At 38.9% G+C, this 24373-nt stretch overlaps 1 protein-coding gene across 10 annotated transcripts in view; it reads left to right on the top strand.

Moving 5' to 3' along the window:
• Nucleotides 1-24373, top strand: part of LOC118280582 (twitchin) — a 141390-nt gene that overhangs the window by 67047 nt on the left and 49970 nt on the right. For all 10 annotated transcript variants that reach the window (XM_050699464.1, XM_050699468.1, XM_050699467.1 and 7 more), the window contains 42 exons: nt 222-338; nt 971-1054; nt 3015-3140; nt 3227-3656; nt 3738-3843; nt 4168-4328; nt 4654-4792; nt 4881-5095; nt 5178-5509; nt 5591-5774; nt 5856-5980; nt 6092-6269; nt 6638-6762; nt 7216-7242; nt 8505-8664; nt 8757-8890; nt 9020-9191; nt 9570-9721; nt 10110-10260; nt 10589-10697; nt 11167-11363; nt 11842-11983; nt 12338-12486; nt 12785-12942; nt 13289-13430; nt 13784-13923; nt 14402-14636; nt 15034-15240; nt 15572-15735; nt 16148-16283; nt 16863-16987; nt 17440-17596; nt 17976-18173; nt 18648-18907; nt 19455-19605; nt 20067-20348; nt 20761-20901; nt 21475-21633; nt 21939-22077; nt 22629-22792; nt 23181-23494; nt 23902-24169. In XM_050699464.1, the coding sequence (XP_050555421.1) occupies nt 222-338; nt 971-1054; nt 3015-3140; nt 3227-3656; nt 3738-3843; nt 4168-4328; nt 4654-4792; nt 4881-5095; nt 5178-5509; nt 5591-5774; nt 5856-5980; nt 6092-6269; nt 6638-6762; nt 7216-7242; nt 8505-8664; nt 8757-8890; nt 9020-9191; nt 9570-9721; nt 10110-10260; nt 10589-10697; nt 11167-11363; nt 11842-11983; nt 12338-12486; nt 12785-12942; nt 13289-13430; nt 13784-13923; nt 14402-14636; nt 15034-15240; nt 15572-15735; nt 16148-16283; nt 16863-16987; nt 17440-17596; nt 17976-18173; nt 18648-18907; nt 19455-19605; nt 20067-20348; nt 20761-20901; nt 21475-21633; nt 21939-22077; nt 22629-22792; nt 23181-23494; nt 23902-24169 (7255 nt within the window). The remainder of the gene's footprint in view (nt 1-221; nt 339-970; nt 1055-3014; nt 3141-3226; nt 3657-3737; nt 3844-4167; nt 4329-4653; nt 4793-4880; nt 5096-5177; nt 5510-5590; nt 5775-5855; nt 5981-6091; nt 6270-6637; nt 6763-7215; nt 7243-8504; nt 8665-8756; nt 8891-9019; nt 9192-9569; nt 9722-10109; nt 10261-10588; nt 10698-11166; nt 11364-11841; nt 11984-12337; nt 12487-12784; nt 12943-13288; nt 13431-13783; nt 13924-14401; nt 14637-15033; nt 15241-15571; nt 15736-16147; nt 16284-16862; nt 16988-17439; nt 17597-17975; nt 18174-18647; nt 18908-19454; nt 19606-20066; nt 20349-20760; nt 20902-21474; nt 21634-21938; nt 22078-22628; nt 22793-23180; nt 23495-23901; nt 24170-24373) is intronic.

Raw genomic sequence — 24373 nt, 5'->3', positions numbered from 1 at the left:
TTTTTAATTTCACTTGAACCATTCCAAGTATTATCGTCACTAAAGTGATGGTTCTCATCATAAGCATAAAGAATTTTCACCAAAGCTTAGCTATAAAATATGATCCGTAACTCTGTTTTGAGTTATTTAATAATGTTAACTTAGCAGATTTGTTTAGTATGTTAATTTTCTAATACATTTAATTATCTTTTATCACTTTGCATCATGACATTTATTCTTAGGGCTTAGAGACTGGATATTTTGAAGAGGACGGCTTCATTGTGGTCGTATCCGAAGGTGTCGAGATGGGTAGATTCCCAGCTGAAAGGAGGCAATCCTTGAACTGGTCCTGGGTCAAGGTCATCAGTATTTTAAAATATAGCATCATCGTTCATTCCATCTTACATTTCCAGTTTCTCGTATTCTTATACGAAAGGCTAACAAAAACTTAATGTATCAATGTTGGTTTCCATAATGGAATCCTTCATGTCTAAATAATTTATAAAAATGTGAAATAAATTGTATTTTGAGCATGAAAATACCTTAAGAACGGTTCCCATTTGGTATGGCTCAAATTAAAAATCATTAACAAAAATAAATTCATTAGAGCATGCATATAAAGAGGTCTTAACTAGTAATTTTTTTCGTCATTCTAAAAAAACAAAATAAAAAATTGACAGAAAATGTCAAGTTGACAATGATGGATTGTTTACATAAAAAATTTTAGTTATTTTTTGTGATTGAATTGACGCAAAAATGGCTGGATGGTATTTCACTAAAATATTCCCTTGGTTCAATGTCCGTGGCGACAACAATTGTGTAAGCAACTCATCCATTTAAATGTTATTAGTATAAATTAATAACTCAACTAAACTGAAAATGGTCCCACAGTTCACACCGATCATTTCATTCCGCTTTCTAACTACTTAGCTTGATAAATTTCAAGTTAATTCGCTGTAGCACTGTTGTAACCTAACTATTAAAATTCTAGGGTATCTATGACATAAGGAGACGAATGTCTCTACCTGAAATAATACCCGATTGGCCCGAATTGATGGAGGCTGTCAAAATAAAGGTTCGATAAAAAGGAAAGATAAAAAAGCTAAATAAAACGAGGGAGTTTCTGATCATTTGAAATCTGATAATGATTCACATGATGATTTAAAACCATCAGCTGTTACTAATGCTGTTGATTATAATGATTGTATTACAAATGGTCAGAAAACAACCTTTTAAATAATGAATGAGATTAAAACCACGAATGATAAAATAACTAAACTAAAAATTACACCTCTGAAATTACTGATTCCAACAATCAATAAAGAAAAACTTAGTTTACTATCGAATATTGATAGAAGCGTTTTGGGAGTGGACACAAAAGTAAAGATTAATAGAAAGACTTTACAGTTGGAGTCAGTAGTTCCAGAGCGTTTTAAATAAAAGAAATGCATTAAATTGAATTTTAAATTAACAAAAGGGTTTTTGTATCACCTCTTCATGTTTCTATAACTTGAACATGAATTTCAGGCAATGTAAGTGGAATGAATTTGATGACTATTGATACTTTTGAATTGGTGTCCACCATGTTAAATTGCAGGTCTATTTTGACGTCGGATTGAAGAGCTTCTGTCACGTCATTATTATCAAAATAATTATATTCCTCATTATTTACTTCATCAATTTCAGCTGATGCATCCAGTTTTACGCAGATGTTGGAATTTTTTTGTCCATTGTGCTGATTATAATGATTGAGGCATATGGCAATGTTGTAATCAGCATTTATGTTTTTCTATGTATATATTTTGATATAGGACACAATATACTTCTTGTAGTCCTTGTACAATTAGATCCTCTTGAACGCGAAGTTAACGTATTGATAAATTATAAGTCACTAAGAATGAATGGATATTTTGTAGAGATCCCATAATAGAAGACCGTCACTGGCTGAACTGATTCCGGATTGGCCGGTGCTTCACTCGTTCAAAAAAGACGAGGTTTGACAGCTACGAAATTAGACACAATGCATCTTGAAGTGTAATATCACAAAATGCAAATTATTTGTCGCACATCAATGTCCCACGGATACCTGTATGGTCGCTTAATCTGGTGGAATTATTACAGAAAGTCTTGCATTAATGTCTGCTATAAATAATTAAATGGAATCTGAAATCTATGCACAAACCACGAACCAATAAATTTCTTCAAACACCAACCAGATTTAACCCTTTCTATTTCTAGTTTCACCACAAGCAAGTCTTGTGAATTATGTAAATAGCCACTCTTACTTTATTGAATTCTTCTACTACGATGTTGATAACCAATCCTAACTATTTATTAAAAATTTAAAAATACTTAGCAGATATTGGTGCAGGAATGTTTCAATGATTTTTTCAGATTATTTGATCAACAGCGACGTGGTCACCGACTAGTCAGTCCAGCACATCTTTGGTACTCTTCTTCTATTCTCTTCTCAAGCAATTCTTCTGTGCACATCTTCGTCGATATTTTACTAGCAGCACAGCGCACCGGTTCAATATTCTATGCACAGTGACGTCAATGTTCCAGTGTTAAAAAAAACCCTTTCAAAAATGATGAATGTAATCCCTTAAGTGATTGGTAAATAATATTATACGTTTAGTTTGGAAAATTCATCATTTTTGTTCGGTCAATTGTATATTATCTAAGATAAACGTTTAAACAAATCACGCCCACTCTTGCACATTTATTAAAAGTGAAATATAGAAATTCCAATTTCTGTACAATAGCATGGAGTTCACGTAATTGTGTGGGTGACGGTGATGAAAGAATGGCTGACGATTCTAACGCCTCGGATACTACATACGAGTTCAGTTGTTTTCGTTGATTTTTTGCACTTGAATTACTGTTCGCTCGAGACGTTGGCAGCGGAGGAGTAAGGCAGGTCTCTTGATGGTCAGCACTCAATGCTTTTGTATGAAGAGCACATTTTTGTGTTATGCACTTTTCCATCTTATGGAAGACCAGGTATACTTATGTCCACTGGGCATTGCTTTCAGAAACAAGAGTCATTCTTGAAGCCCCTCGTAGATCAATTCGCGAAAGAAGGCAAGGATAAGAAGGTTACATTCGAAGCCATCTTTACCAAACCAAATGCGAAACCGAAGTGGTTCTTCCGTAAAGATGTAAGTATTATTATTTCAACAAACATTAATGTAATTTGAAACAACAATGAATAAGAGTACTTTACTCAATGGCCGTTATATTACAGGAACTATTCCCCGGATCTAAGTATAAGATGACAAACGAACAAGACTCATACAAACTGATCATCATGGCCCCTAAAGTTGAAGATACGGGTAAAATTACGATTGAAATCGGCGGCATCACTTGCACAGCCTTCTTGCAAGTCGATGAACCAGACCCTACTTACACGTTCACCAAACCACTGAAGAAGACAACCAGTGGATACACGAAACACGAATGTGTGCTGGAGTGTACCGTCTCCAACAGTCTCGCCATCGTCTCCTGGTGGAAGGGAGAAGAGAAGGTAGAAGATGGAGACATTTATCAGATATCTAAGGACTTGTCTGGAGTTTGCAGACTGGTTATCAAGAGCTGTAAGTTCGAAGATGCTGGCAAATACGCTTGCAAAATTGAAAAGCAACCTGACAAGACAGAGACTGAAGTCAAAATTGTTGGTAAGTATACTTTTCTTTTCTGCTAGCTGCTAGTAAGGGCTCTATGAATAGCTTTTTACTAAAATCTTCTTTAAATTCCAGAATACCCATACAAGTTCACAAAGGTACTCAAATCACAGCAAGCTATTGAGAAAGACACCATCACACTTCTCTGCGAGCTGGATGATGCATCTGGAGACGTTAAATGGTAAGAAACTTCGGACTTAAACATAATATGTACATGATTTTATGCCGAAATGCTATAGTGTAGTGTCTTCATATTGCCTTTTTATTACTTACTAGCTGCTTCCGCGCGGTTACACCCGCTCTGCTTGGATCCTTTTGGTCAAAGCGTGATATTTTATAGCCTATAGCCTTCCTTGATAAATGCACTATTCAACACAAAAAGAATTATTGAAATCGGACTAGTAGTTCCTGAGATTAGCGCGTTCAAACAAATAAACTCTTCAGCTTTATAATATTAGTATAGATTTTGTTTCTTCCTATTTACCAATCTTTATATCTTCCCCAGGTTCAAGAACAATGAACCGCTGAAAGCAGACAAGCGCATATCGATCGTAAAGGAGGGTCGCAAGCGCAAGGTTGTGATCAAGGACGCTAAGGTCACTGACGCCGGCAACTTCAAGTGCGTCAGTAACGCCGATGAAACTGCTTGCGAATTGATTGTCAATTGTAAGTAGACTTTTTTTGTATAAATGTGATATTGAGACTTCAATATTAATGGCATCCTTTAAATTCATCGACACATTAATTTTCGGTAAAACAAAGCAAACTAAGGCGTCACCAGGCCATTAATTATCGTAACAGTATTGTTATGACACATATACACAAATGAATACCTAATTCAAGATATGGGCTCGTTTCTAATCGTCTATTGTTCATGATAACTAGACCTAAACTTTACCCAAGACATCAAACACACAGAAAATTGTTCCGGATCAAAACAGTCGTTTCCTTACTGGCAATGAATTTTTTAAAATGGTTTTTTGTTCACCAGACTCGAATCGCTTCAACAAGAAGTTGAAGGACACAGAAGCAATTGAGAGGGACAAGGTTGTTCTAGAAGTTGAATTGCAGGATCAGACCGCTGAAGCCGTTTGGTCTTTCAATGGACAGCCTATTGTACCTAATGAAAGGTAAGTCTTGAAATAAGTTCCAGTCTTTAAAGGCAGTTTTAATGTTTACACAGGAGCAATGTGCTTAATGGTTTTGTATTTTTGTCAGAATTGAAATCAAGAACCTGGGTGGTGGTAAACACCAGCTCATCTTCAACAAGTTGGAGATGGAAGATGACGGTGAAATTCTTTGCGAGTCTGGAAAGTTGTCCTCTTCTTGCAAACTTACCGTCAAGAAGGGTGAATCCAAACCTGCTATTGACTGTCCGGATGAATTCTGCGGACCCCATGACAGGCCTTTCGTCATTGAGGTGCCCTATAAAAGTAAGTATGGAAGATATATAGCAAAATATCTAGAGCTGTAATTAATTTGAACTGTGTCCCTTAATATCCGTTTTTATTTTAGTTACTGGCACCCGACAGACACCAATCGAAGCTAAACTATGGAAAGACGGAAAAGCCCTGCCCGCCAAAGAAGTCGAGGCAGTGGTTGAGCAAGAGAAGGTCCTATTCAAGATCAAGAAACCAAGCAGAGACCAATCCGGCAAATACACCATTAAATTGGCTAACGCCCAGGGCGACGACTCGAAGGATGTCACCATTACCATGCAGAGCGTACCAACTCCACCACAGGAAGTCCAGGTTTCAGAAGTCTTCCAGACTTCTTGCGTTGTTGCCTGGAAGACGCCACAGGACGATGGTGGTTCACCCATTGTCAAATACGTTATTGAGAGACAGGTAAGAACATAATCTACTCATATAATTTTCTAAAAGCTCTATGCTATGAAATCTGGTGCTAAATTCAATATTTTCTTTCAGGATATGTCTCTCAAGGCAGGATGGGATAGTGTATCAGAGGTGGCCGTTGGCCAGCCTATGAAATACAAGGTGGAAGACCTTATTCCCAAGAAGACTTACAAGTTCAGGATCCGTGCCGTTAACAAGATCGGTTCTAGTGAACCTGGTCTTTTCGGCAAGCCCGTGCTGGCTAAGGATCCGTGGGGTAAGATAGAATTCTTCATCTCTATATCTGTATCACTTCTGCTAGTAAACACAATGCTAAAATAATCTGTCTCTTCTCTAGATGAACCATCGAAGCCCAAGAATGTGGAACTTACCGACTGGAACAAAGACCATGCTGACCTTAAATGGCAGAAGCCTGACAACGATGGCGGTGCACCAATCACTGGATACGTCATCGAATACAAGGTACGAATTCTATAAGCATTAATGACGTAGCAAATCAAAATTAAACAACATTTAATAATATCTTGTATGGTCTTTCACACGTCTTCAAAATCTTCTTTTCACCATTCACAGGAGAAGTTCGGCAAGGACTGGGTAACTGGCAAGGAGGTTCCTGGTGACTGCTTAGCTGCCACTCAGGATGGCCTCAAGGAAGGCTGCACTTACGAGTTCAGGGTCCGCGCCATCAACAAGGCTGGACCTGGTGAACCTAGTGACGCTACTAAGCCGATTGTTGCTAAGTGCAGATTTGGTGAGTATACTTACAAATATTTTTCTTTGAAGACGATTTAGAATTTCAGATTTTGACCATTTTGACTATACCAATAATTGATACATCTTGAAAGATTCGGTGGTATTTCCGAACCGATAAGACCTATAAACCTTCAAGAAAAGAGCGTATTCCTTTTTTAAAAGGTCAGCAATGCACTTGTGACACCTTTGGTATTGCGGGTGTCTATGGTCGTTTGTTCCATGTACCATCAGGTGATGGTAAGCGATCAGCGGTCTGTCTGACTGGCAGATCTGTCTGCTCATTTGTTCCCTCATTCCATCATAAGGAACTTATTGGAACATTCTACACGGTTGTCGAGATATTAATTATGAACAATATGATTACAGTCAAGCCTTACATCATCGGTGAGGGTGTCCAAAGCATCATCATCAAGAAGGGCCAGGTTATCACCTTCGACATCAAATACGGTGGTGAACCTGAACCCGAGGTCAAATGGATGAAGGGTGAAGAGGTAAATATCTTCTTTCTCTTTCTTTCTAATTTCATTGACATACAGAATTTTATAATTTTACTTTGTGATAAAGCTGATTTAAAGGTAAAAAAGTCTTTGGTAAGATACCTTAAATATTATTGTTGCTCATCGCGCACTATGAAGCGTGTGTGATGAGGTTCTCAATTGATTGTAAGTTTTATAAATACTTTAAAGAAATGTAATATTTAAAGTAGCGAAAAAATTGGTAAAGATATAATTGCAAAAAAATGTAACCATGTATAATATTCCTATTATTTGAAAGAATCGAATTATTATGATGTCATGGAAGAGACATCATAATAGTCTACTTTCAGTAAAAGAAATTTCGCTGTAAATCTAGATTATCATTTTCGATTTTTTTATCAAATTCATCCCAACGAATGGAGTACAAAGATTTTAATCGAAATTTTCTTTTTTTTCTCTCAAAAAAAGAAACGCGGCAAGGCGTACACGGAGAAGGTTAGATGGTTGGAAATCGATGTTGTATCGCATTTATATGTTCTAAACATATCTAAACTCATACACTTCTCTTTTATTTTATTTTATTCTACAATATGTGCTAACACAACTACAAGACAACATACCTGAAACAAACTGTATGTCAGGTGGTAAGGTGAACGAAATAATTCAAAAATAACTGTCAAGAACGAACATTTTGAAGGGTACTTCCCTAGTACTATAATATTATTATTACCGTCACTATAAAGGGAAAGGTTTTACCCCCTTATTATTTATGTTTCGTTCATCTCACCACCAAACCGCTAAAAAAACAACAAAAGCAACATTATACATTGTCCTCAAACACCCACACAATGTATTTGGCTTTTGAAAATTATGCTTTCGATGTTGTAACTAAACGTTACTATTTATTAACTAGAAAATTATACTTTATGGTTAAAAGGCACCACACACTTATGTAGATGCACCTATATAAGTATTTTTTCAAAAACAAAACAAACACGAAATAGTCGTTACACAATTTTCTCACAAACACTTTTTCTTTTATTTTTTACTGTGGTAACACTGGCCGTACGATGATCACATCGATGCGGGCAACACATAACATTCTAACACTGACTTGAAAAGTCGACGCACGAGACTCTACCATGATGTTTTAATTTTATGTTTTATGGGATTGCGTCTGATATCGCCACATTTCCCCATTTTAATACATACATTCAACATCATCATTATTTTGTCTTTATAAACACCACCACCACCACATAACTCAAACAATACCCACACAGAATCCTATTCCTAACTATCATAAGAATTGCAATTTTCATGGTTCAAAACCATTTCAAAAGACCTGTGAGCTTCAGGGTAAAGGCAATCTTTGAGAATTCCCGTAGCAAAATCACGCAGTTGTAAGTAGCTACTAACCAAAATCTTCGAGACAGAAAATTAATCATAATCCCTGAATCTGATGTGGGAGAAATATCGGCATTTCTCCTATTCAAATCTCGCTCAATTATCTTAAAAGGACCCTTTGCTCCCTTTACAGTCCTAACTAAGACACCACATAACACACGAGTACCTACTTATTTACAAAACATCTTCCACAAAATATCGATAACGATTCAACGATTTCACTCAAACACCTTATATTTACCATCATGCATAAATTATGCAGCATAACAGCACCACATCGGAACACCATCAGAAATTTTCAGACGCGATCCCTTTCTTTCTATGATACTAATATCAATATGCCATAACAGGAAATCAAGGATGATGGTGACCGTATCACCATTGATAAGTACGAGAGGAACACCGTAATTACTGTCAGGAGGACCACCAGGCCTGATAGTGGAAAGTACAAGCTGGTACTGACCAACTCCTCGGGCACTTGCGAGAGTGTCGGCGATGTGGTTGTTTTGGGTGAGTAGAAAAATTTTCTAGGCTTTAGTAGGAAAAGCCCTGTAAAAATAAGGTTATGTAACAATGTTTTTATAACAATACGTCGTTTGCAGACAAACCAAACCGCCCGAACGGCCCGATCGAAGTTACGGACATCCGCGCCGAGAAGGCGACCGTCAAATGGCAGAAGCCAGACGACTGGCAGGGATCCGATATCACTGGATACACACTCGAGAAGATGGACATGGTAAAAACCGCTTTCTTTATTCTCTGTCTGTTGTCTATTCATAATACGTACCATAAAATCATGCGACTATCAACGGCATGCAATACATAGGACAAACTGATCTTACTAATTACCTATTATTTTCTCTAGGATACTGGAAACTGGGTGCCTTGTGGCGAGACCGGTGCAGAACCAACCGAGTTCACAGTCAAGGGTCTTACCCCGAACCACAAGTACAAGTTCAGGGTACGCGCCGTCAACAAGGAGGGCGAATCAGAGCCATTGGAAACTGATGGATTCATTGTTGCTAAGAACCCATACGGTAAGTAATCAAAATAAAATTAATAGATACTTTAATCTAAAATAGATTCTTATAAACGATATTTCATTATTTAATATTTTAAAGTTCATTATTTTTGTTTTTATTCTGCAAATCTCACATAGAACGGAACGTAGTGAAGAATGTTACAACCGCCATATTTAAATTTTGACATTTGATTTTTATTTACAAACAAAAAGTGCCGGTTTCTTTACATTGCCACAAGAAAACAATAAATTACACATTATAAACTGCAAATACTATTAGCAATCTAAATCTAGACTAGAATTACATTTTGAAATCACTTCAATTTCTTTCTAAACTTCTCAAAATCAAGGAACTATTGACAATGTTCTTTAAAATGTTTGTATTTGTCTGTAGACCCACCAAAGGCGCCTGGAAAGCCCGCGATCACCGACTACGACAACACATCCGTGACCTTGCAATGGGAGCCACCATCAGACAACGGTGGAAGACCAATCCTTGGTTACGTCGTGGAGATGAAGGACAAATTCTCTCCTGACTGGATTGAGGTGAGATTTCAGTATAAACTTTAATTGATGAATAAAGTGGTATATAGACTAGAATAATGTAGTATATAATCTGTATTGCTTGATCCAATATAAATTTTCCATTAAAGCAAAGTATTAAAAGTATAAACGATTGAAATATTGTCTAATATTACATTTTTTATTTAATTTTGACTCTTAGCTTACACAACTGTTGTTTAAACTTTGTAAACCACTTAAATAAGATTTTAATTTATTCCTTTTATTAATTTTAAGTCATGTTTATGAACTTAAATATAGTAGTAATTCTTAAGTCGATCAATGATAATATGAACTTGTTCTTCTATAATCTGTTCAATATTTCTAGTACACCAATTTAATATAATTGAGAACTTCATTATCTGTCCACCAGGTTGTGAAAACAAATGACACAAAGACGGAGTACAAGGTTGAAGGTCTGAAGGAGAAGATGGTGTACCAGTTCCGTGTGAAGGCATACAACAAGGCTGGTGTTGGTGAGGCCTCGCAGCCCACTGACAACCATCTCTGCAAGCATAAGAACTGTAAGTATCTTTTATATTTTTTTATACAATCGTAGTCATTTACAGTACATTGGTGCAAAACTATTGCTGTTGTGCCTGATACACAATATTAAAATCCTGAAGCTACTACTAAGTAGTGAGACATTTTACAATTATCACACTGTTACGCTCAGAAGATTTATTATTTTATTTCAAGTAGTAGTATGTATTTCTTTACTAAAACAAACATCAATATTAATAAAAAAAAAAATTATAAATTACAAAAAAAAATGTTTTGTTAATTATTTTCACCAGAATTTCTTTTGTTTTCTACACTACACAAAAATAATATATTTTTAATACTCTACAGTGAAACCACGCATTGAGCGCAGCACCTTCAAGTCTGTCATCATCAAGGCAGGCCGCACTCACAAATGGTCTGTGGACGTCATCGGTGAACCTCCACCAGAGATGACATGGTATGTATTCAAATACTATGTATAGTAATATGATTTAACATTAAGAAGAATGCACTCAATTAAGTAATTGCGTAGTAAGAGGTGTGTAAGAATCTTACCAATTGGCATTCCATTGTCTCTGCCTACCCCCATGGGAGACAGGCTTATGGTTATGTATGAATAATTGCAGTAGCACTAATATATTTTGCCTATTATCCCACATAGGCAAATATTGCCAAACATTTGACTCAGTTGACTGCATGGTCGGCGCACTGGCTTGGCAACCGACTGCCGTACAACGTGTAGGGGGTTCGATTCCCGCAACTCTTTGTATGATCTACAAATTGATCAGACACCCAGAGATGGGTGTCTTGTGTATGTGAAATTGTATTTTTGTAGGCGCTCCCACAACCACCTACAACACAGGAGAACATCCTTATATGTTACAATGTGTTAAAATTAAAAACACCTCTCTACGTACTTTGTTCAGGTCTTGGCGCGACAACATCAAGCTGGTTAACACAGAGCGCATCAAGATTGAGAACAAGGAATACCACACCGACTTCACCATTGTGAACGCCGTGCGCCGCGACACCGGCAAATACAAGCTCCGGGCTGAGAACTGCAACGGTTTCGACGAGGAGACTGTTGAGCTTACCGTGCTCAGCAAGCCTAGCGCGCCTAAGGGTAAGTTTATAAGGAATATTCTTCTATTTCTATTCTATTTTTCTGCATATATGAGGTTCTGGCGATGTTTTCTGGCTTTGAAAACTTGGTAACACTACTTATGTATGACCTGTTTAAAATATCCATATAGTATCTTATTTTACTTTAAAAAAAGGTATCTTTGAGATGCCTCTGACAATATTTTCGAAATTGTGATAACATTGAGCGTTAATCCGTGGATTAGTTTGGTAATATAGTGACTTAAAAGAAATAAATAATTAGTTGCCTTTGACAATATTTCCGAAATTATAATAACATTGAGCGCTATTACCAAAATAATGGTAATAATGAAACATAGTATTATTAAAATAAAAAAAAATGGTGTTACTTACACAATTCACTAGGAGCATCATTGTCGGGCATTTTTTGACCCAAACTTAATTCTTCTATTTATTGAGTAAATTGTACATGTAATACTAATAATTCTTTACACCCCCAGGCCCATTGGAAGTCACAGACATCCACGCCGAAGGTTGCAAGGTCAAATGGGAGAAGCCAGAAGACGATGGTGGCTCTCCAGTCAAGGAGTACGAGCTGGAGAAGATGGATGTCGCCACTGGCAAGTGGGTCAGGGTTGGCAGGTTAGTATTTTTTTTGTTTGAGCATTTTGTGAGGGCTTTAAGATAGGTAAAAATTATAGTGCTTTTTTATTTTATGTTTAATCTAGAATCTAGATTTCTTGTGATATATTTAATGCACAGACTTACAATACATATTTTTTCATTACAACTACGTCTTTTACATGACTGCCCAAAAAAGGTGTTTGATCTTTTTGCTTATAACACACAATTAATTACAAATGGGATCCATTCTAAAAGTCGGGCATTATTCTAGACGCCATGCTGTTACTAAAAAAGCTCTAATAACACTTTGCCCTCCTCGGGAAACCAGGGAAACACGACACCTCATCTAACCATCTTTTATTCAACTTCCAGAGTTGCCGGTGACAAGAAGCCTCTAGAGATGGAGGTGACTGGTCTGGAACCTGGCCACCAGTACAAGTTCAGGGTCACAGCCGTCAATGACGAGGGTGACTCTGAACCTCTTGAAGCTGAACGCGCTATCCTCGCCAAGAATCCGTTCGGTAAGACCCTTTACAATTCCTTTGATTTCGCTTGTAAAAGTATATATTAAAAAAACAAGCTTCAAGCTTCCTTGTGCGAACTGCTAGGGAGTGGAATTATTTGCCGGAGTCTGTGTTTCCTGATGGGTATAATCTGGGTGTCTTCAAAGCCCGAGTGAATAGATGTGCCCCATCGTAGACCGCATCATCACTTACCATCAGGCGAGATAGCGGTCAAACGTCGACCCATCAATTGTAAAAAAAAAAAATGAAAACCAGCTCCTAGACCCAGCTAATCCTCGTAATCTTCCCCCCACAGAGGCATCAGACAAGCCTGGCAATGTCGAGGTTGCAGACCACGACAACCAGAGCGCTGACATCAAATGGGACCCACCTAAGAACGACGGTGGCGCTCCTATCCTCAAGTACATTATCCAGAAGAAGCCTAAGGGCGGTGATTGGGAGAATGCTGCTGAGGTAAATACTTTAAGAAAAGTAGTTTTTATAGAATTGAGCCGTAAATATGTAGATGGATCACCTGATGGTAAGCAACCAGTGTCGCTCTTCATAGCAGCTGTTGAACGGCTTTTTGGATGAACGAGCAAGATTTTTTGATATTAGGGGAATAAGGAATCGGTGTGAAGAGTTTACTTTTTCTATAGTCATGAAATAATTATATTCATACTTATGGGACCTATTAGAAGATTTTAAACGTTTTGATCAAGTTTTAACAAAATGGTTTATAAAATGATAATGATCTGTCTTACGTCTAGTCTGTCATATTATGGTCTTCAATCTCTAACAACTACCTCATTTTCCACAGGTACCTGGAACCCAAAACACGGCTAAGATCGACGGTCTACCAGAAGGTAGCGAGTACCAGTTCCGCGTGGTAGCCGTCAACAAGGCTGGACCTTCCGAACCTTCCGACCCTACCAAGATGACCACCATCAGACACAAGGCTTGTAAGTATTATGAGATTTTTTCTTTTTAATTTGTAGGGTTAGAGGAAAATAAGTTCTAAGATACTTGGGATAAGGTTCAATATTGAATACACTTTTTTCCAAGATTTTAAAAGACAGTTTTACACGATTCTGTCTTAACTTAGTTGGTAAAATCAGCTAAAAATGCCACTCTAATCAGCATGAAAGGAAAACGTTTGCCCTACAGTAGTATAACAGCTGAAAATAATAATATAAAAATTTCATGAAGTCTTAATCTACGTTTCTTATAGTGGAACATCTTTAGCCTCAAACTTACCTGTATTCAGTAACAAATACACCAAATATTATATGAAATCTTTCTTCTCCCACCCCAGTGAAGCCCCGCATCGACCGCACCAACCTGAAGGCGCTGGCGGTGCGCGCGGGCAAGCCCATCTTCTTCGACGTCAACGTCAAGGGTGAACCCGCGCCCAAGGTGCAATGGTTCCGCAAGTGGAAGGGCGAGGAGACTGAGGTAAGGATGTTACTTTATTAATATTATGCAACGTCACGCCTTTTATTCCCGAAGGGGTAGGCAGAGGTGCACTTTATGGCACGTAATGCCATTGTACAATGTACACCCAGTTTTCACCATTTGTGTTATAAGTCCCATGTAATAGGGCCTATTGCCATATACTGGGCACAATCCCGGACTACATGGTACTACTGAGAAATTTTCGAAAAATTGAAAAAACTCCAGTATTACTTTGACCGACTCGGGAATCGAACCCGAGACCCCTTGGCTGGCAGTCGCACTTGTGACCACTCGGCCAACGAGGTAGTATAATATTAATATTTTGCTTGAAAGTCTCCTTGAAATTGTAGAGTAGAATTCTCATAGACTGATTATATGTCTTTATGCGACCCTAGCACCTATTGGCAAGTGCATTCAAGGCGCAAAAATTCCTTAAGTATCACCAAAATGCACCATTAACCCCTCTCTCCCTCCCCAGGTGAAAGAAAACGTAATCAACGTAGACTACAACACAAAATTGGACGTGAAAGAATCAGTGCGCGCTATGACCGGCACCTACCGTATCCTAGCAACCAACGAGCATGGTTCTGATGAAGCTGAGGTTGAGATCACCGTGCTGTCTGCCCCTGGCAAACCTGGTGGTCCACTCAAGGTCGCTGATGTCACCAAGAACGGCTGCAAGCTGTCTTGGAAGAAACCTGAAGATGATGGTGGTAAGTTGAAATGGATTTTTCTATTCTTTGGCCCTGTAGATGTGATCCCCATGTAACTACACAACTTCGCGTTTCAGTTTTGTAACTTTATGATGACTTAAAATAACAAAGATTAAAACTGAGGTATTCTTCTTGCTACTCTCTTCGAAGAATAATAGAAATGACCATTATTATAATACCAAATCTAAATACCCAAGTCTGAAAGGGCAAAGTAGCGGTTTTATTCAAACTAATGGACATTTTCTAGACTTTTGGTCAAATCGAAAAATTAAATTCGGCTGCACAGTTGGTAAAGCGTTAAAAAAAATACTCTTCTTTTTAGGTTTTTTCCTAAGAATGTCTGTCAAAAACAAATAAAAAATATTCAAGAAAATTCTAATCCCGTCTAAATTTTCAGGTAAACCAGTAACCGGCTATGTAGTCGAGAAGCTGAACAAGGCTACCGGCCGCTGGGTGCCAGTCGGCAAGACCGATGACACGGAGATGGACATCAAGGGTCTGCAGGAAGGTGAAGAGTACGAGTTCAGGGTCAAGGCAGTCAACGACGAAGGAGAGTCTGAACCGCTCAAGACAGACCACTCCATCATTGCTAAGAATCCTTATGGTGAGTTTCAAGGAGCTTTATTTGGAAAGAATAAGTGCTTGGGTGATGAATAGTGATATGAAAAGAGGGGGAGCTTTGAACCTAAATATAGCATACGTTTATTATGTAAAGTCATCGATATCGGTAATTTTTTGTCGTAATAATATAATTTGTAGAAGGTAATTAAAGTCAAGTTCCAGCGTAAACCCCGGGTTTACGCAAATATTTTTGTCGACAAATTAGACAGAAAATATATTTAATCCGTCACGTTCACATTTTGTTCACTTCTCTATCGGAAATATAAGAAATATAGAAAAATCTTCTTATAAATTAACTTTATCTTCTCCTACAGACATCCCTGGCAAGCCATCAGTCCCGACCCTGGAGGATTGGGACGTGGACCGCGTGGACCTCAAGTGGGAGGCTCCCAAGAACAACGGAGGAGCGCCCATCACCGGCTACATCATCGAGAAGAAGGAGAAATACGGATCTTGGACCGAGGCGCTTGTTACTACGGTAAGATTCGTTTTAACTCTTCACTTTTATTTTAGACTGCATTAGCAATTATAGACAGTAACTGCAAATTGCTTGCAATGGTTGTCAATCCTTACTTTTGGTGTAAGACGTACTCCATTGTAGGCCGCATCATCACTTACCACCAGGCAAAATAGCGGCGACCTATCAAATATAAAAAAACTATATTTCGATTACAATAGCAACAAATTTATAGCTATACGTGCTGTTGGGAGTCGAGAATCGAACTGTTGGGTTAATGTTCAACAGTGACACGTCAAAAGTATGACAAGGGCACGGACCTAGAGTCCGTGGAGAACTAATAGAAATAGAATTTAAAAAAAGACAATGTAATGAGCAATTTGCGGGCCATAAATTTTTACCATGCATTACACAATTAAATATTTAATTGCAGACGCCAGAATGCAAGGCTCGCGTGCCGGACCTGAAGGAAGGCAACGTGTACCAGTTCCGTGTCCGTGCCGTCAACAAGGCCGGACCGGGAGAACCGGGAGATGCCACGCAACCGCATACGGCTAAGGCACGATTCTGTAAGTATAACATACACAGTATTTGTTATAATTTTATATAGTGGCATTTTTTAAAGCTGCCATAGCAGTCTATCCGTTGTATTAATTTACTCCTTATTTTTTAAAAGATTGTTACTTCATTTGATCATATGTACTTGTGATCAGACTCCTTTTCCTAATGTGATATCTTATACAAACTTTTTCTTTCCATAAATCGATATTATTGTTTTACCACCGCCCTGTGAGTCATTTAGTGGTTACTTAGTTCAGTCCTTAGTAATTGGTTTTCGGAACAAAATCGTTACTAAAGAACGGTTTAAGTAATCATTAAATGTCTCTGAGTGCGGTAGTTAATCTTCTTTCCTTCTTTAATAAAACGTCTCATAATTAAACCAGAATATATTCTACAATATTCTCAACTTACTTCCACCTAAACATTTCCTATTCATAATGGATTTTAAACTTAGCCCCCTTCCCCAATTCCACAACCCTTAAATTCCTAACCCCCAAAAGGCCGCCAACGCATTTGTAACGCCTCTGGTGTTTCGTGTGTCAATGGGCGCGCTCGTTTACCGATTAATACCATTTATACAATTCCAGTGAAGCCGCACATCAACCGCGACAAGATGCACGCCATCCGCGTCCGCGCCGGTACCACCATCAAGTTGGACGTCGACATCAAGGGTGAACCTCCACCATCCAAGACCTGGACCTTCGCTAAGAAGGTACAGCATCTTTATAGTCTCATTCGAAATTGATTGTGAGATGCTGTGTGATAGATAGTGTCAGATCTGCTTTCAATAACTAGTCGAAAAATGAAAGTTTTGTTTTAGTTTGAAGTCTAAAGAAAGTTCAGTCACTCTGTATGGCAATATAACAACGTCACGCCTTTTTATCCCCGTAGGGGTAGGCAGAGGTGCTCATTACGGCACGTAATACCACTTTCCACCTTTGTGTTATAAGTCTCATGTAATAGGGGGTGAGCCTATTAATATGGCAATAGAACTCATGAAATAATTTCGTTTGCTGTTTTGGTGGCCAGTTCAGTTATAATTAACAAGATGACAGCAGTACAACTAATATCTGTGACTATTATGAATATTATTCCCTATAAAAACGGCAAATACCACCTAAATGTCCCTAAAAATAGATTTTAACTTATCCCAATTTTATCCAGGTCCTGGAGACCGGCCCAGGGCTGAAGATCGAGAACGAGGACTACAACACCAAGATGCAGATCTTCGACTCGACCTGGGCCAACTCCGGAGTCTACACGCTCAAGGCGGAGAACGACTCCGGAGTCGATGAGGCTACAGTGGAGATCACTGTACTGGGTATGTATTTATATTTTACTTATTATGATTCCAATATTTGGAATATTTTTTGTAGGAGAGAATCATCCGATTGCTTCTTGGGCGAAGCGAGAGGTTATGTCAGAGTCTTACTGACTGCAAACCACCCTGTTCATACTCCTGCTTTCCGAGCCGGAACCCCGCTAGGTAGACCGGAGCTCCGGGTCGGCATCAGCCTTACTGGGCTCCGTCTGTGGAGCTACAATGACTCTTTGAGATCTGGGTCTGGTCGTGCGCCGAGCTATCCTTGCTAGCCGTCCACAGACTCATTTTTATAGGATATGGTGGCAAACTGATGTACTAAAGATACTGAGTAATACCAAATACCTCATCATCATAATTCCTCTTCTTCCATCCGCAGACAAGCCCGGCAAGCCCGAGGGTCCGCTGGAAGTATCGGACGTGCACGCGGACCACGTGAAGCTGAGCTGGAAGAAGCCCAAGCACACCGGAGGCCTGCCCCTGTCGGCCTATGTCGTGGAGAAGATGGACACCCTCACTGGCAAGTGGGTGCCTGCTGGCACCGTCGACCCTGACACCACTGAGGCTACTGTTACTGGTCAGTATTGTGTGATGACTTCAATAATTTTCTAGATTTTTGTACTGTGATTTGAGGTAGTGATATATTTGTTCTTATCTAAGTAGTGATCTTCGTTCTTAGCTTATTTATACTCTTTATGTTTCGTTTTCTTTCAAAATAAAAAATACTTCAGAAATTATATTTGACTTTCATAAGTTAGAGATTCACCAGATTTAAATAAAACCATATAAATTAGTTAATTATTAAAGAACACATTATCCACTTTTGCTTCGCGCAGTCAGTTAAATAATCGTTGACTTATTTATGCTTTAACTGCAATAATGTCATCAAACTGAATATTAGGACACATATTCTCTTCATTTGTATTATTACAATCTTATGAAATATACGACAAAACACTACTTCATAAATCAAACCAAATCTATTCTAAATAAATCATTTTTCTTTCTGTCTTAAGAAATCTTTATTAAAATACAACATGTTCTTCAACAGGCCTAGAAGCGGGTCACACGTACCAGTTCCGCGTGAAGGCTCTGAACGAGGAAGGGGAATCCGAACCCTTGGAGACAGACCATGGAATCCTGGCCAAGAACCCATACGACGTCCCAGCACCACCTGGTCTACCAGACATTGTGGATTGGGATGAGAAGTCTGCTAAGCTTAAATGGGAGCCCCCCATCAGGGATAATGGAGCTCCTATCACCGGCTACATTATTGAAGTCATGGATCGTGATAGAGGAGAGTTTGTTAAGGTTTGTAATGTTTTTTTTTACATAATATCTAGTACTTATTTTTTATGGCATAGGGTTCAAATCAGCTGATGGATTACCTCATTTTTTTTAAGCTGTAAAGACAAGACTTTGTCGTAAGGAATCATTGTTGTTGAATTTCTAATGTGTTTTATCTAGTCATACTTCTTGATTCCTGCCTTAAGAGAAATTTAAGTAGCATCCTAGTGCAGTTTCATTGCTCTATTAAATCATCTAACATCAAGATTCTTAGGATAAAAAAGCACAAGCCTTTTATTACTCAAAAGATCCTTAAAAACAATCTTATCTTTATGGAACACGCCGGTAAACGAGCAGACGTATCATCTGATGGTAAGCAATCGCCGCCGCCCATGGACACTTGAAACACCAGATGCGTTACAAGTGCGTTGCCGGCCTTTTGGGGGTTAGGAATTTAAGGGTTGTTGGGGAATCGGGGATGGGGAAGATTTGGAAGGTAAATTGGGCCTCCGGTCTGGGCAATCTACACCCAATTTATAAAACACATATTAATCCTTTGTTTTATCTCCAGGCTGCAGAGATCCAGGGCAACATCTGCCAGGGTACAGTGCCTAAGCTGGAGGAAGGCAACCAGTACCAGTTCCGCATCCGTGCCGTGAACAAGGCTGGACAGTCCGAACCTTCCGAGAACACCAACTGGCACACTGCTAAGCCACGATTCTGTGAGTATCATAATATTTTTTTATCCCTAAAGGGGTAGGCAGAGGTGCACGTTATGGCACGAAATGATGACAATGTACACACACTATTCACAATTTATGATAAGAGACGTTTGGATCTGGCGTTTTTTCGCCATTTTATAAAACATTTTAAGGACTTTTTTTGGGAGAAGCATTTAATTTCAATACCTGAAAACGAGTTAGAAGTTTGTAGTCCTAATGTTATTAAAAAAAAATCTTGTTAAAAATCCCAGTAACACCATGAAGATTGGAGAAATCAAACATCATAACTAATTTTTGGTAATTAAATTTATGAAAATTTGTTTGGAGTTTGGTATATAGGGTCATCTCTAAAGACCAAAATCCTAATTTTGTAGCCTATAATAGACCTTATAGCAATTAACAATACAGCATAAAAAAAAAACAAATAACATCCTTTAATATCTCTTCTGTCCTTCCAACAGTGAAACCAAGAATCGACCGCACAAACCTGAACCCTCTCACCGTCAAGGCTGGACTACCAGTCTCCCTGGACGTCAAGGTCTTCGGAGAACCACCAGCCACCGTCACCTGGTACTTCAAGGGTGAGGAGCTGAAGAACAGGGAGAACCTGGAGATTATCAATGTGGATTACAATACCAAGTTCTTGATGACCAAGTCTAAGAGGGCGCAGACTGGAAAGTATGTGATTAAAGCCAAGAATGAGGTTGGTGAGGACGAGGCTGAAGTTGAGATTACTATTCTTGGTGAGTTATTGGTTTTTATATATCTTGTATTGTAAGTTTGTCAGTTGTTTCTAGATTGCATTGAACTAGGAGCGAATTACTATCCCCGAAGGGGTAGGCAGAGGTACAAATTACGGCACGTAATGCCGCTATACAATGTACACCCACTATTCACAGTTTCTGTTATAAGTTTTATGTAATAGAGGTGAGCCTATTGCTATATACTGGGCACAATTCCAGACTCCGTGTTACTACTCCGTATTATTACTTTGCCCGACCCGGGAGTCGAACCCGAGATTACACACTTACACTTAACATCTGAATTTTACATAAAACATAAGCTTGCTAAAATGATAAATCTAAAAACAAGGTAAAATGAACCTTATTACTTCTTAAGAAATAAAGAATAAATTCATTATATTATCCTCAACAGGCAAGCCCTCGAAACCGCAAGGACCTCTGGACGTGTCTGACGTCACGAAGAACGGTTGTACCCTCACCTGGAAGAAACCAGAGGACGATGGCGGATCTCCCATCGAGTACTACGAGATTGAGAAACTTGATCCGCTTACTGGTAAGATTTTGTTTACATACATACATTTTATTAGCATGGGACAGTCCCAGTACAGGGCAAAAGTTTCTCCTCAAATGCAGAGGTTCTTTCTCTTGTAACTGTTTATGTTTATTCATTTTGGGAAAAGAAATAGTGACACATTATGTGATGTAGGGAAAAAAATTAATAATATACAACCGACAGCGTATTCCACAGAATATAAATTAAATAAACAATAAACGTCGTACCAAAGCGTATAAATAGCTAAAGAAAACATAAATCACGTCACGCCTTTCGATCCCTTAAGGAAGAGGCAAGAGTAGGACATTTTTATCAACTGTGTTCATGACTATGAGCCCCCAGTATGGTTTGAAATAAGTCGAACCTACTTTATCTCATCAAACAGTTACAAGAGTAAACTAATAAACATGATTAATTTAATAGATATAATTTTTCAACTTTAAAAATATTGACAAAGCTGGCACCTTTAATTAGATCCAATCTTAGATACCTAAACTAAACACTCTTAACAAACATCTCCCATTCTAAAATCAACCCAATGTCACAAGCAATAACGTTTAAATTCCCTTCCAGGACAATGGATCCCGTGCGGAACAGCCAAGGACTGCAAGGCCAACATCACCGGCCTGTCTGAAGGCAAGCCCTACAAGTTCAGGGTCAAGGCAGTCAACAAGGAGGGAGAGTCTGAAGAGCTGGAGACTGACAAGCCTATCATTGCTAAGAATCCCTTCGGTGAGTGCTATATTTGGTTTATTTTTGGTATAGGTAAGCAGACCTGATGGTAAGCAGTCGGTGTCACACATAAACACATGTGAAATCCTAGGTGTTATGATGTGCGTTGCCGGCTTTTTGGTGATTGCCCAGAGGCTAAGGATCGGACCGCTGGTACCACTTACTTACACGCCAAAAACACAACGCAGGCTCTATTATTTGTCGTCAAATGTCACCTTTTAAAAAAAATGGCATTTTGTCCCTGTCCATTTTACTTAAACTTTTCAATGTGAAGGAAGTCATCATAACCTGATAACTATTCACAGACGAGCCCGGCAAACCTGGACGTCCAGAGCCACGTAACTGGGACAAGGACTTCGTGGAGCTGGAATGGACTCCACCCAAGGACGATGGAGGAGCACCCATCACTGGATACATCGTGCAGAAGAGGGAGAAGGGTGGAAGGTGGGTACAGGCTCTTGGCAAAGACATTAGTAGTACATTTTTGGAGAAAACTTGAACTTATTTTCGAGTTGAGTTGAAAAGATTTGTCATGATTTTAGTCTTCTAGCCAAGTTCTTAATTCAAGACTAAAACTAATAAGAAAATACTTATTTCAATACCTAAAACAAATTATGTTCCATATCTTAAGGTTGCTCAGACGTATGCGTTTGCGCAACGTTGTTGCCTGCAATGAATTGCGTTGTTGAGAGAGAGAGAGAGAGAGAGAGAGAGAGAGAGAGAGAGAGAGAGAGAGAGAGAGAGAGTCATATCTCTCTCTCTGGTCCTTCCCTCATGTCTAAAGATCGTGGTCAGCATCTGAGTTGGGTCATCTGGAACGGATGATCTGCTTCCAGCAGTTTATGACCGGTTTATGTTTCAAGCGCATTATAATATGTCTAAAAATTTAAAAGTCGTCGTCGTCGTATTGTAAGAGACAGCTATTTTAAAAGGTGCACACATGTACAGACCTATTTTCATACACGACTTCTGACCCTCTCTATTCCTTCCACCAGATCCTGGTCGGACTGCCTCAAGACTACAGGCGACCGTCCCACCGGTCGCGTGACGGACGTGGAGGAAGGTCACGAGTACGAGTTCCGTGTCATGGCCGTCAACAAGGCCGGACCGGGAGAACCTTCCGATCCTAGCAAGAGTGTCATTGCTAAGCCACGATTCTGTAAGTATTAGTTTTATGAGAGAATAATTATGTCTTTTTGAAAAAAACATTGAAGTGAAGATACTGGATTTGATTGGATTGTAGTTTTGGAATTAATAGTGATTTTGATATTATTGAGCAAAATGAAATTAAGGGCTTCTTTCATACTGATACATGTTGTCATGATAATAATAATTACGTTATTTTTTATCAAACCTTTCTTCAATTTCTGTCACTTTAAAAAGTAGGCAATAAGCCATTTTGTCTTCTTTCATATTCGGCTATCAAACACAAACTTCTAAAGACAATAAATACTCAAGCTTATTACCAAAGAAAAAACCTACTAAAATTGAGTTTCCATTCACCCATCCGTTCACTATGCCACTAATCACACCTCCATCCCAAACAGTGAAACCACACATCGACCGCAAGAACCTTCAAAGCAAGAAGATCAAGGTCGGCTCTCCTCTCAAGATGGACGCCGACGTCAAGGGTGAACCTGAACCAGTCATCACCTGGACCTTCAAGGGAGAAACCCTCAAGTCTGCTGGAAGGTTGCAGATTGACAACAAGGACTATCACACCACCTTCTCCATTGACAAGATGACCAGGGCTGATGCTGGTAAATACGTTGTGACTGCCAAGAATGACTCTGGTGTTGATACCGTTGAAATTGAGGTGGAGGTCGTCAGCAAGCCTAGCAAGCCGAAGGGACCTCTCAAGGTTAGTATCGTTTTTTTAATAAAGAAGTTTTATTGTCAAATTGGATGATTAAAGAGATGGTGAAAAAATAATCATCATTCATCATTGTAAACAGTCCATTAGAATCCACTAGGCCCTCTTTTTTATTTATGGTATAAGCCGGTAAACAAGCAATTGGTAATATCTTCTGATTTATTTTTCGTTGCGAGATACAAGACCGTTATTCATGTCCCTGGGACGCGCCGGACTTCAGTGTTCCGGTGTTTTCATGGTTACAGTAGATAACTGCAGATCTGACTGACAGATTTTCAAAACTGTAACTCTACAGGAGTTACAGTGAAAATCTAAAAAATCTAAATTCTATCATTTTCAAGTGTTGGATAACATAGGCTATTGAACTAAACTCAAAACCTTTTCCCATGCATCAGGTATCAGACGTCACAGCAGAAGGCTGCAAGCTCAAATGGGAGCCACCAGAAGACGATGGAGGCGAACCCATTGAGAACTACGTGGTGGAACGTATGGACACGGAGTCCGGACGGTGGGTGCCTGTCTGCACCACCAAGACCCCTGAAGCCGATGTCACTGGCCTCAATGAGGGCAAGGATTACCTGTTCAGGGTGAAGGCTGTCAACCCTGAAGGTGAAAGTGAACCGCTGGTCACTGAAACCGCTACTACTGCTAAGAATCCTTATGGTAAGTTGTTCTTACAAACAAGCTTTTCAGTAAAATCATGGTAAAAGTTGGCTATTTCTATCTATCTATCTTAATTTTGAATTAGCGTTATCATTTTACTTAACTTGCTTTTATTTAATTTTTGATCAAATACTCAAACGTCACTCAATTTTAAGACGCTCTCAAAAATAGTTGCGACCTTGCGTCTGTGTTCAAGGCTTTGAA

Source organism: Spodoptera frugiperda, chromosome 16, assembly GCF_023101765.2.
Source record: "Spodoptera frugiperda isolate SF20-4 chromosome 16, AGI-APGP_CSIRO_Sfru_2.0, whole genome shotgun sequence".
In the NCBI taxonomy this organism is placed as follows: Eukaryota; Metazoa; Arthropoda; class Insecta; order Lepidoptera; family Noctuidae; genus Spodoptera; species Spodoptera frugiperda.
This window is presented reverse-complemented; position numbering and strand designations above follow the sequence as displayed.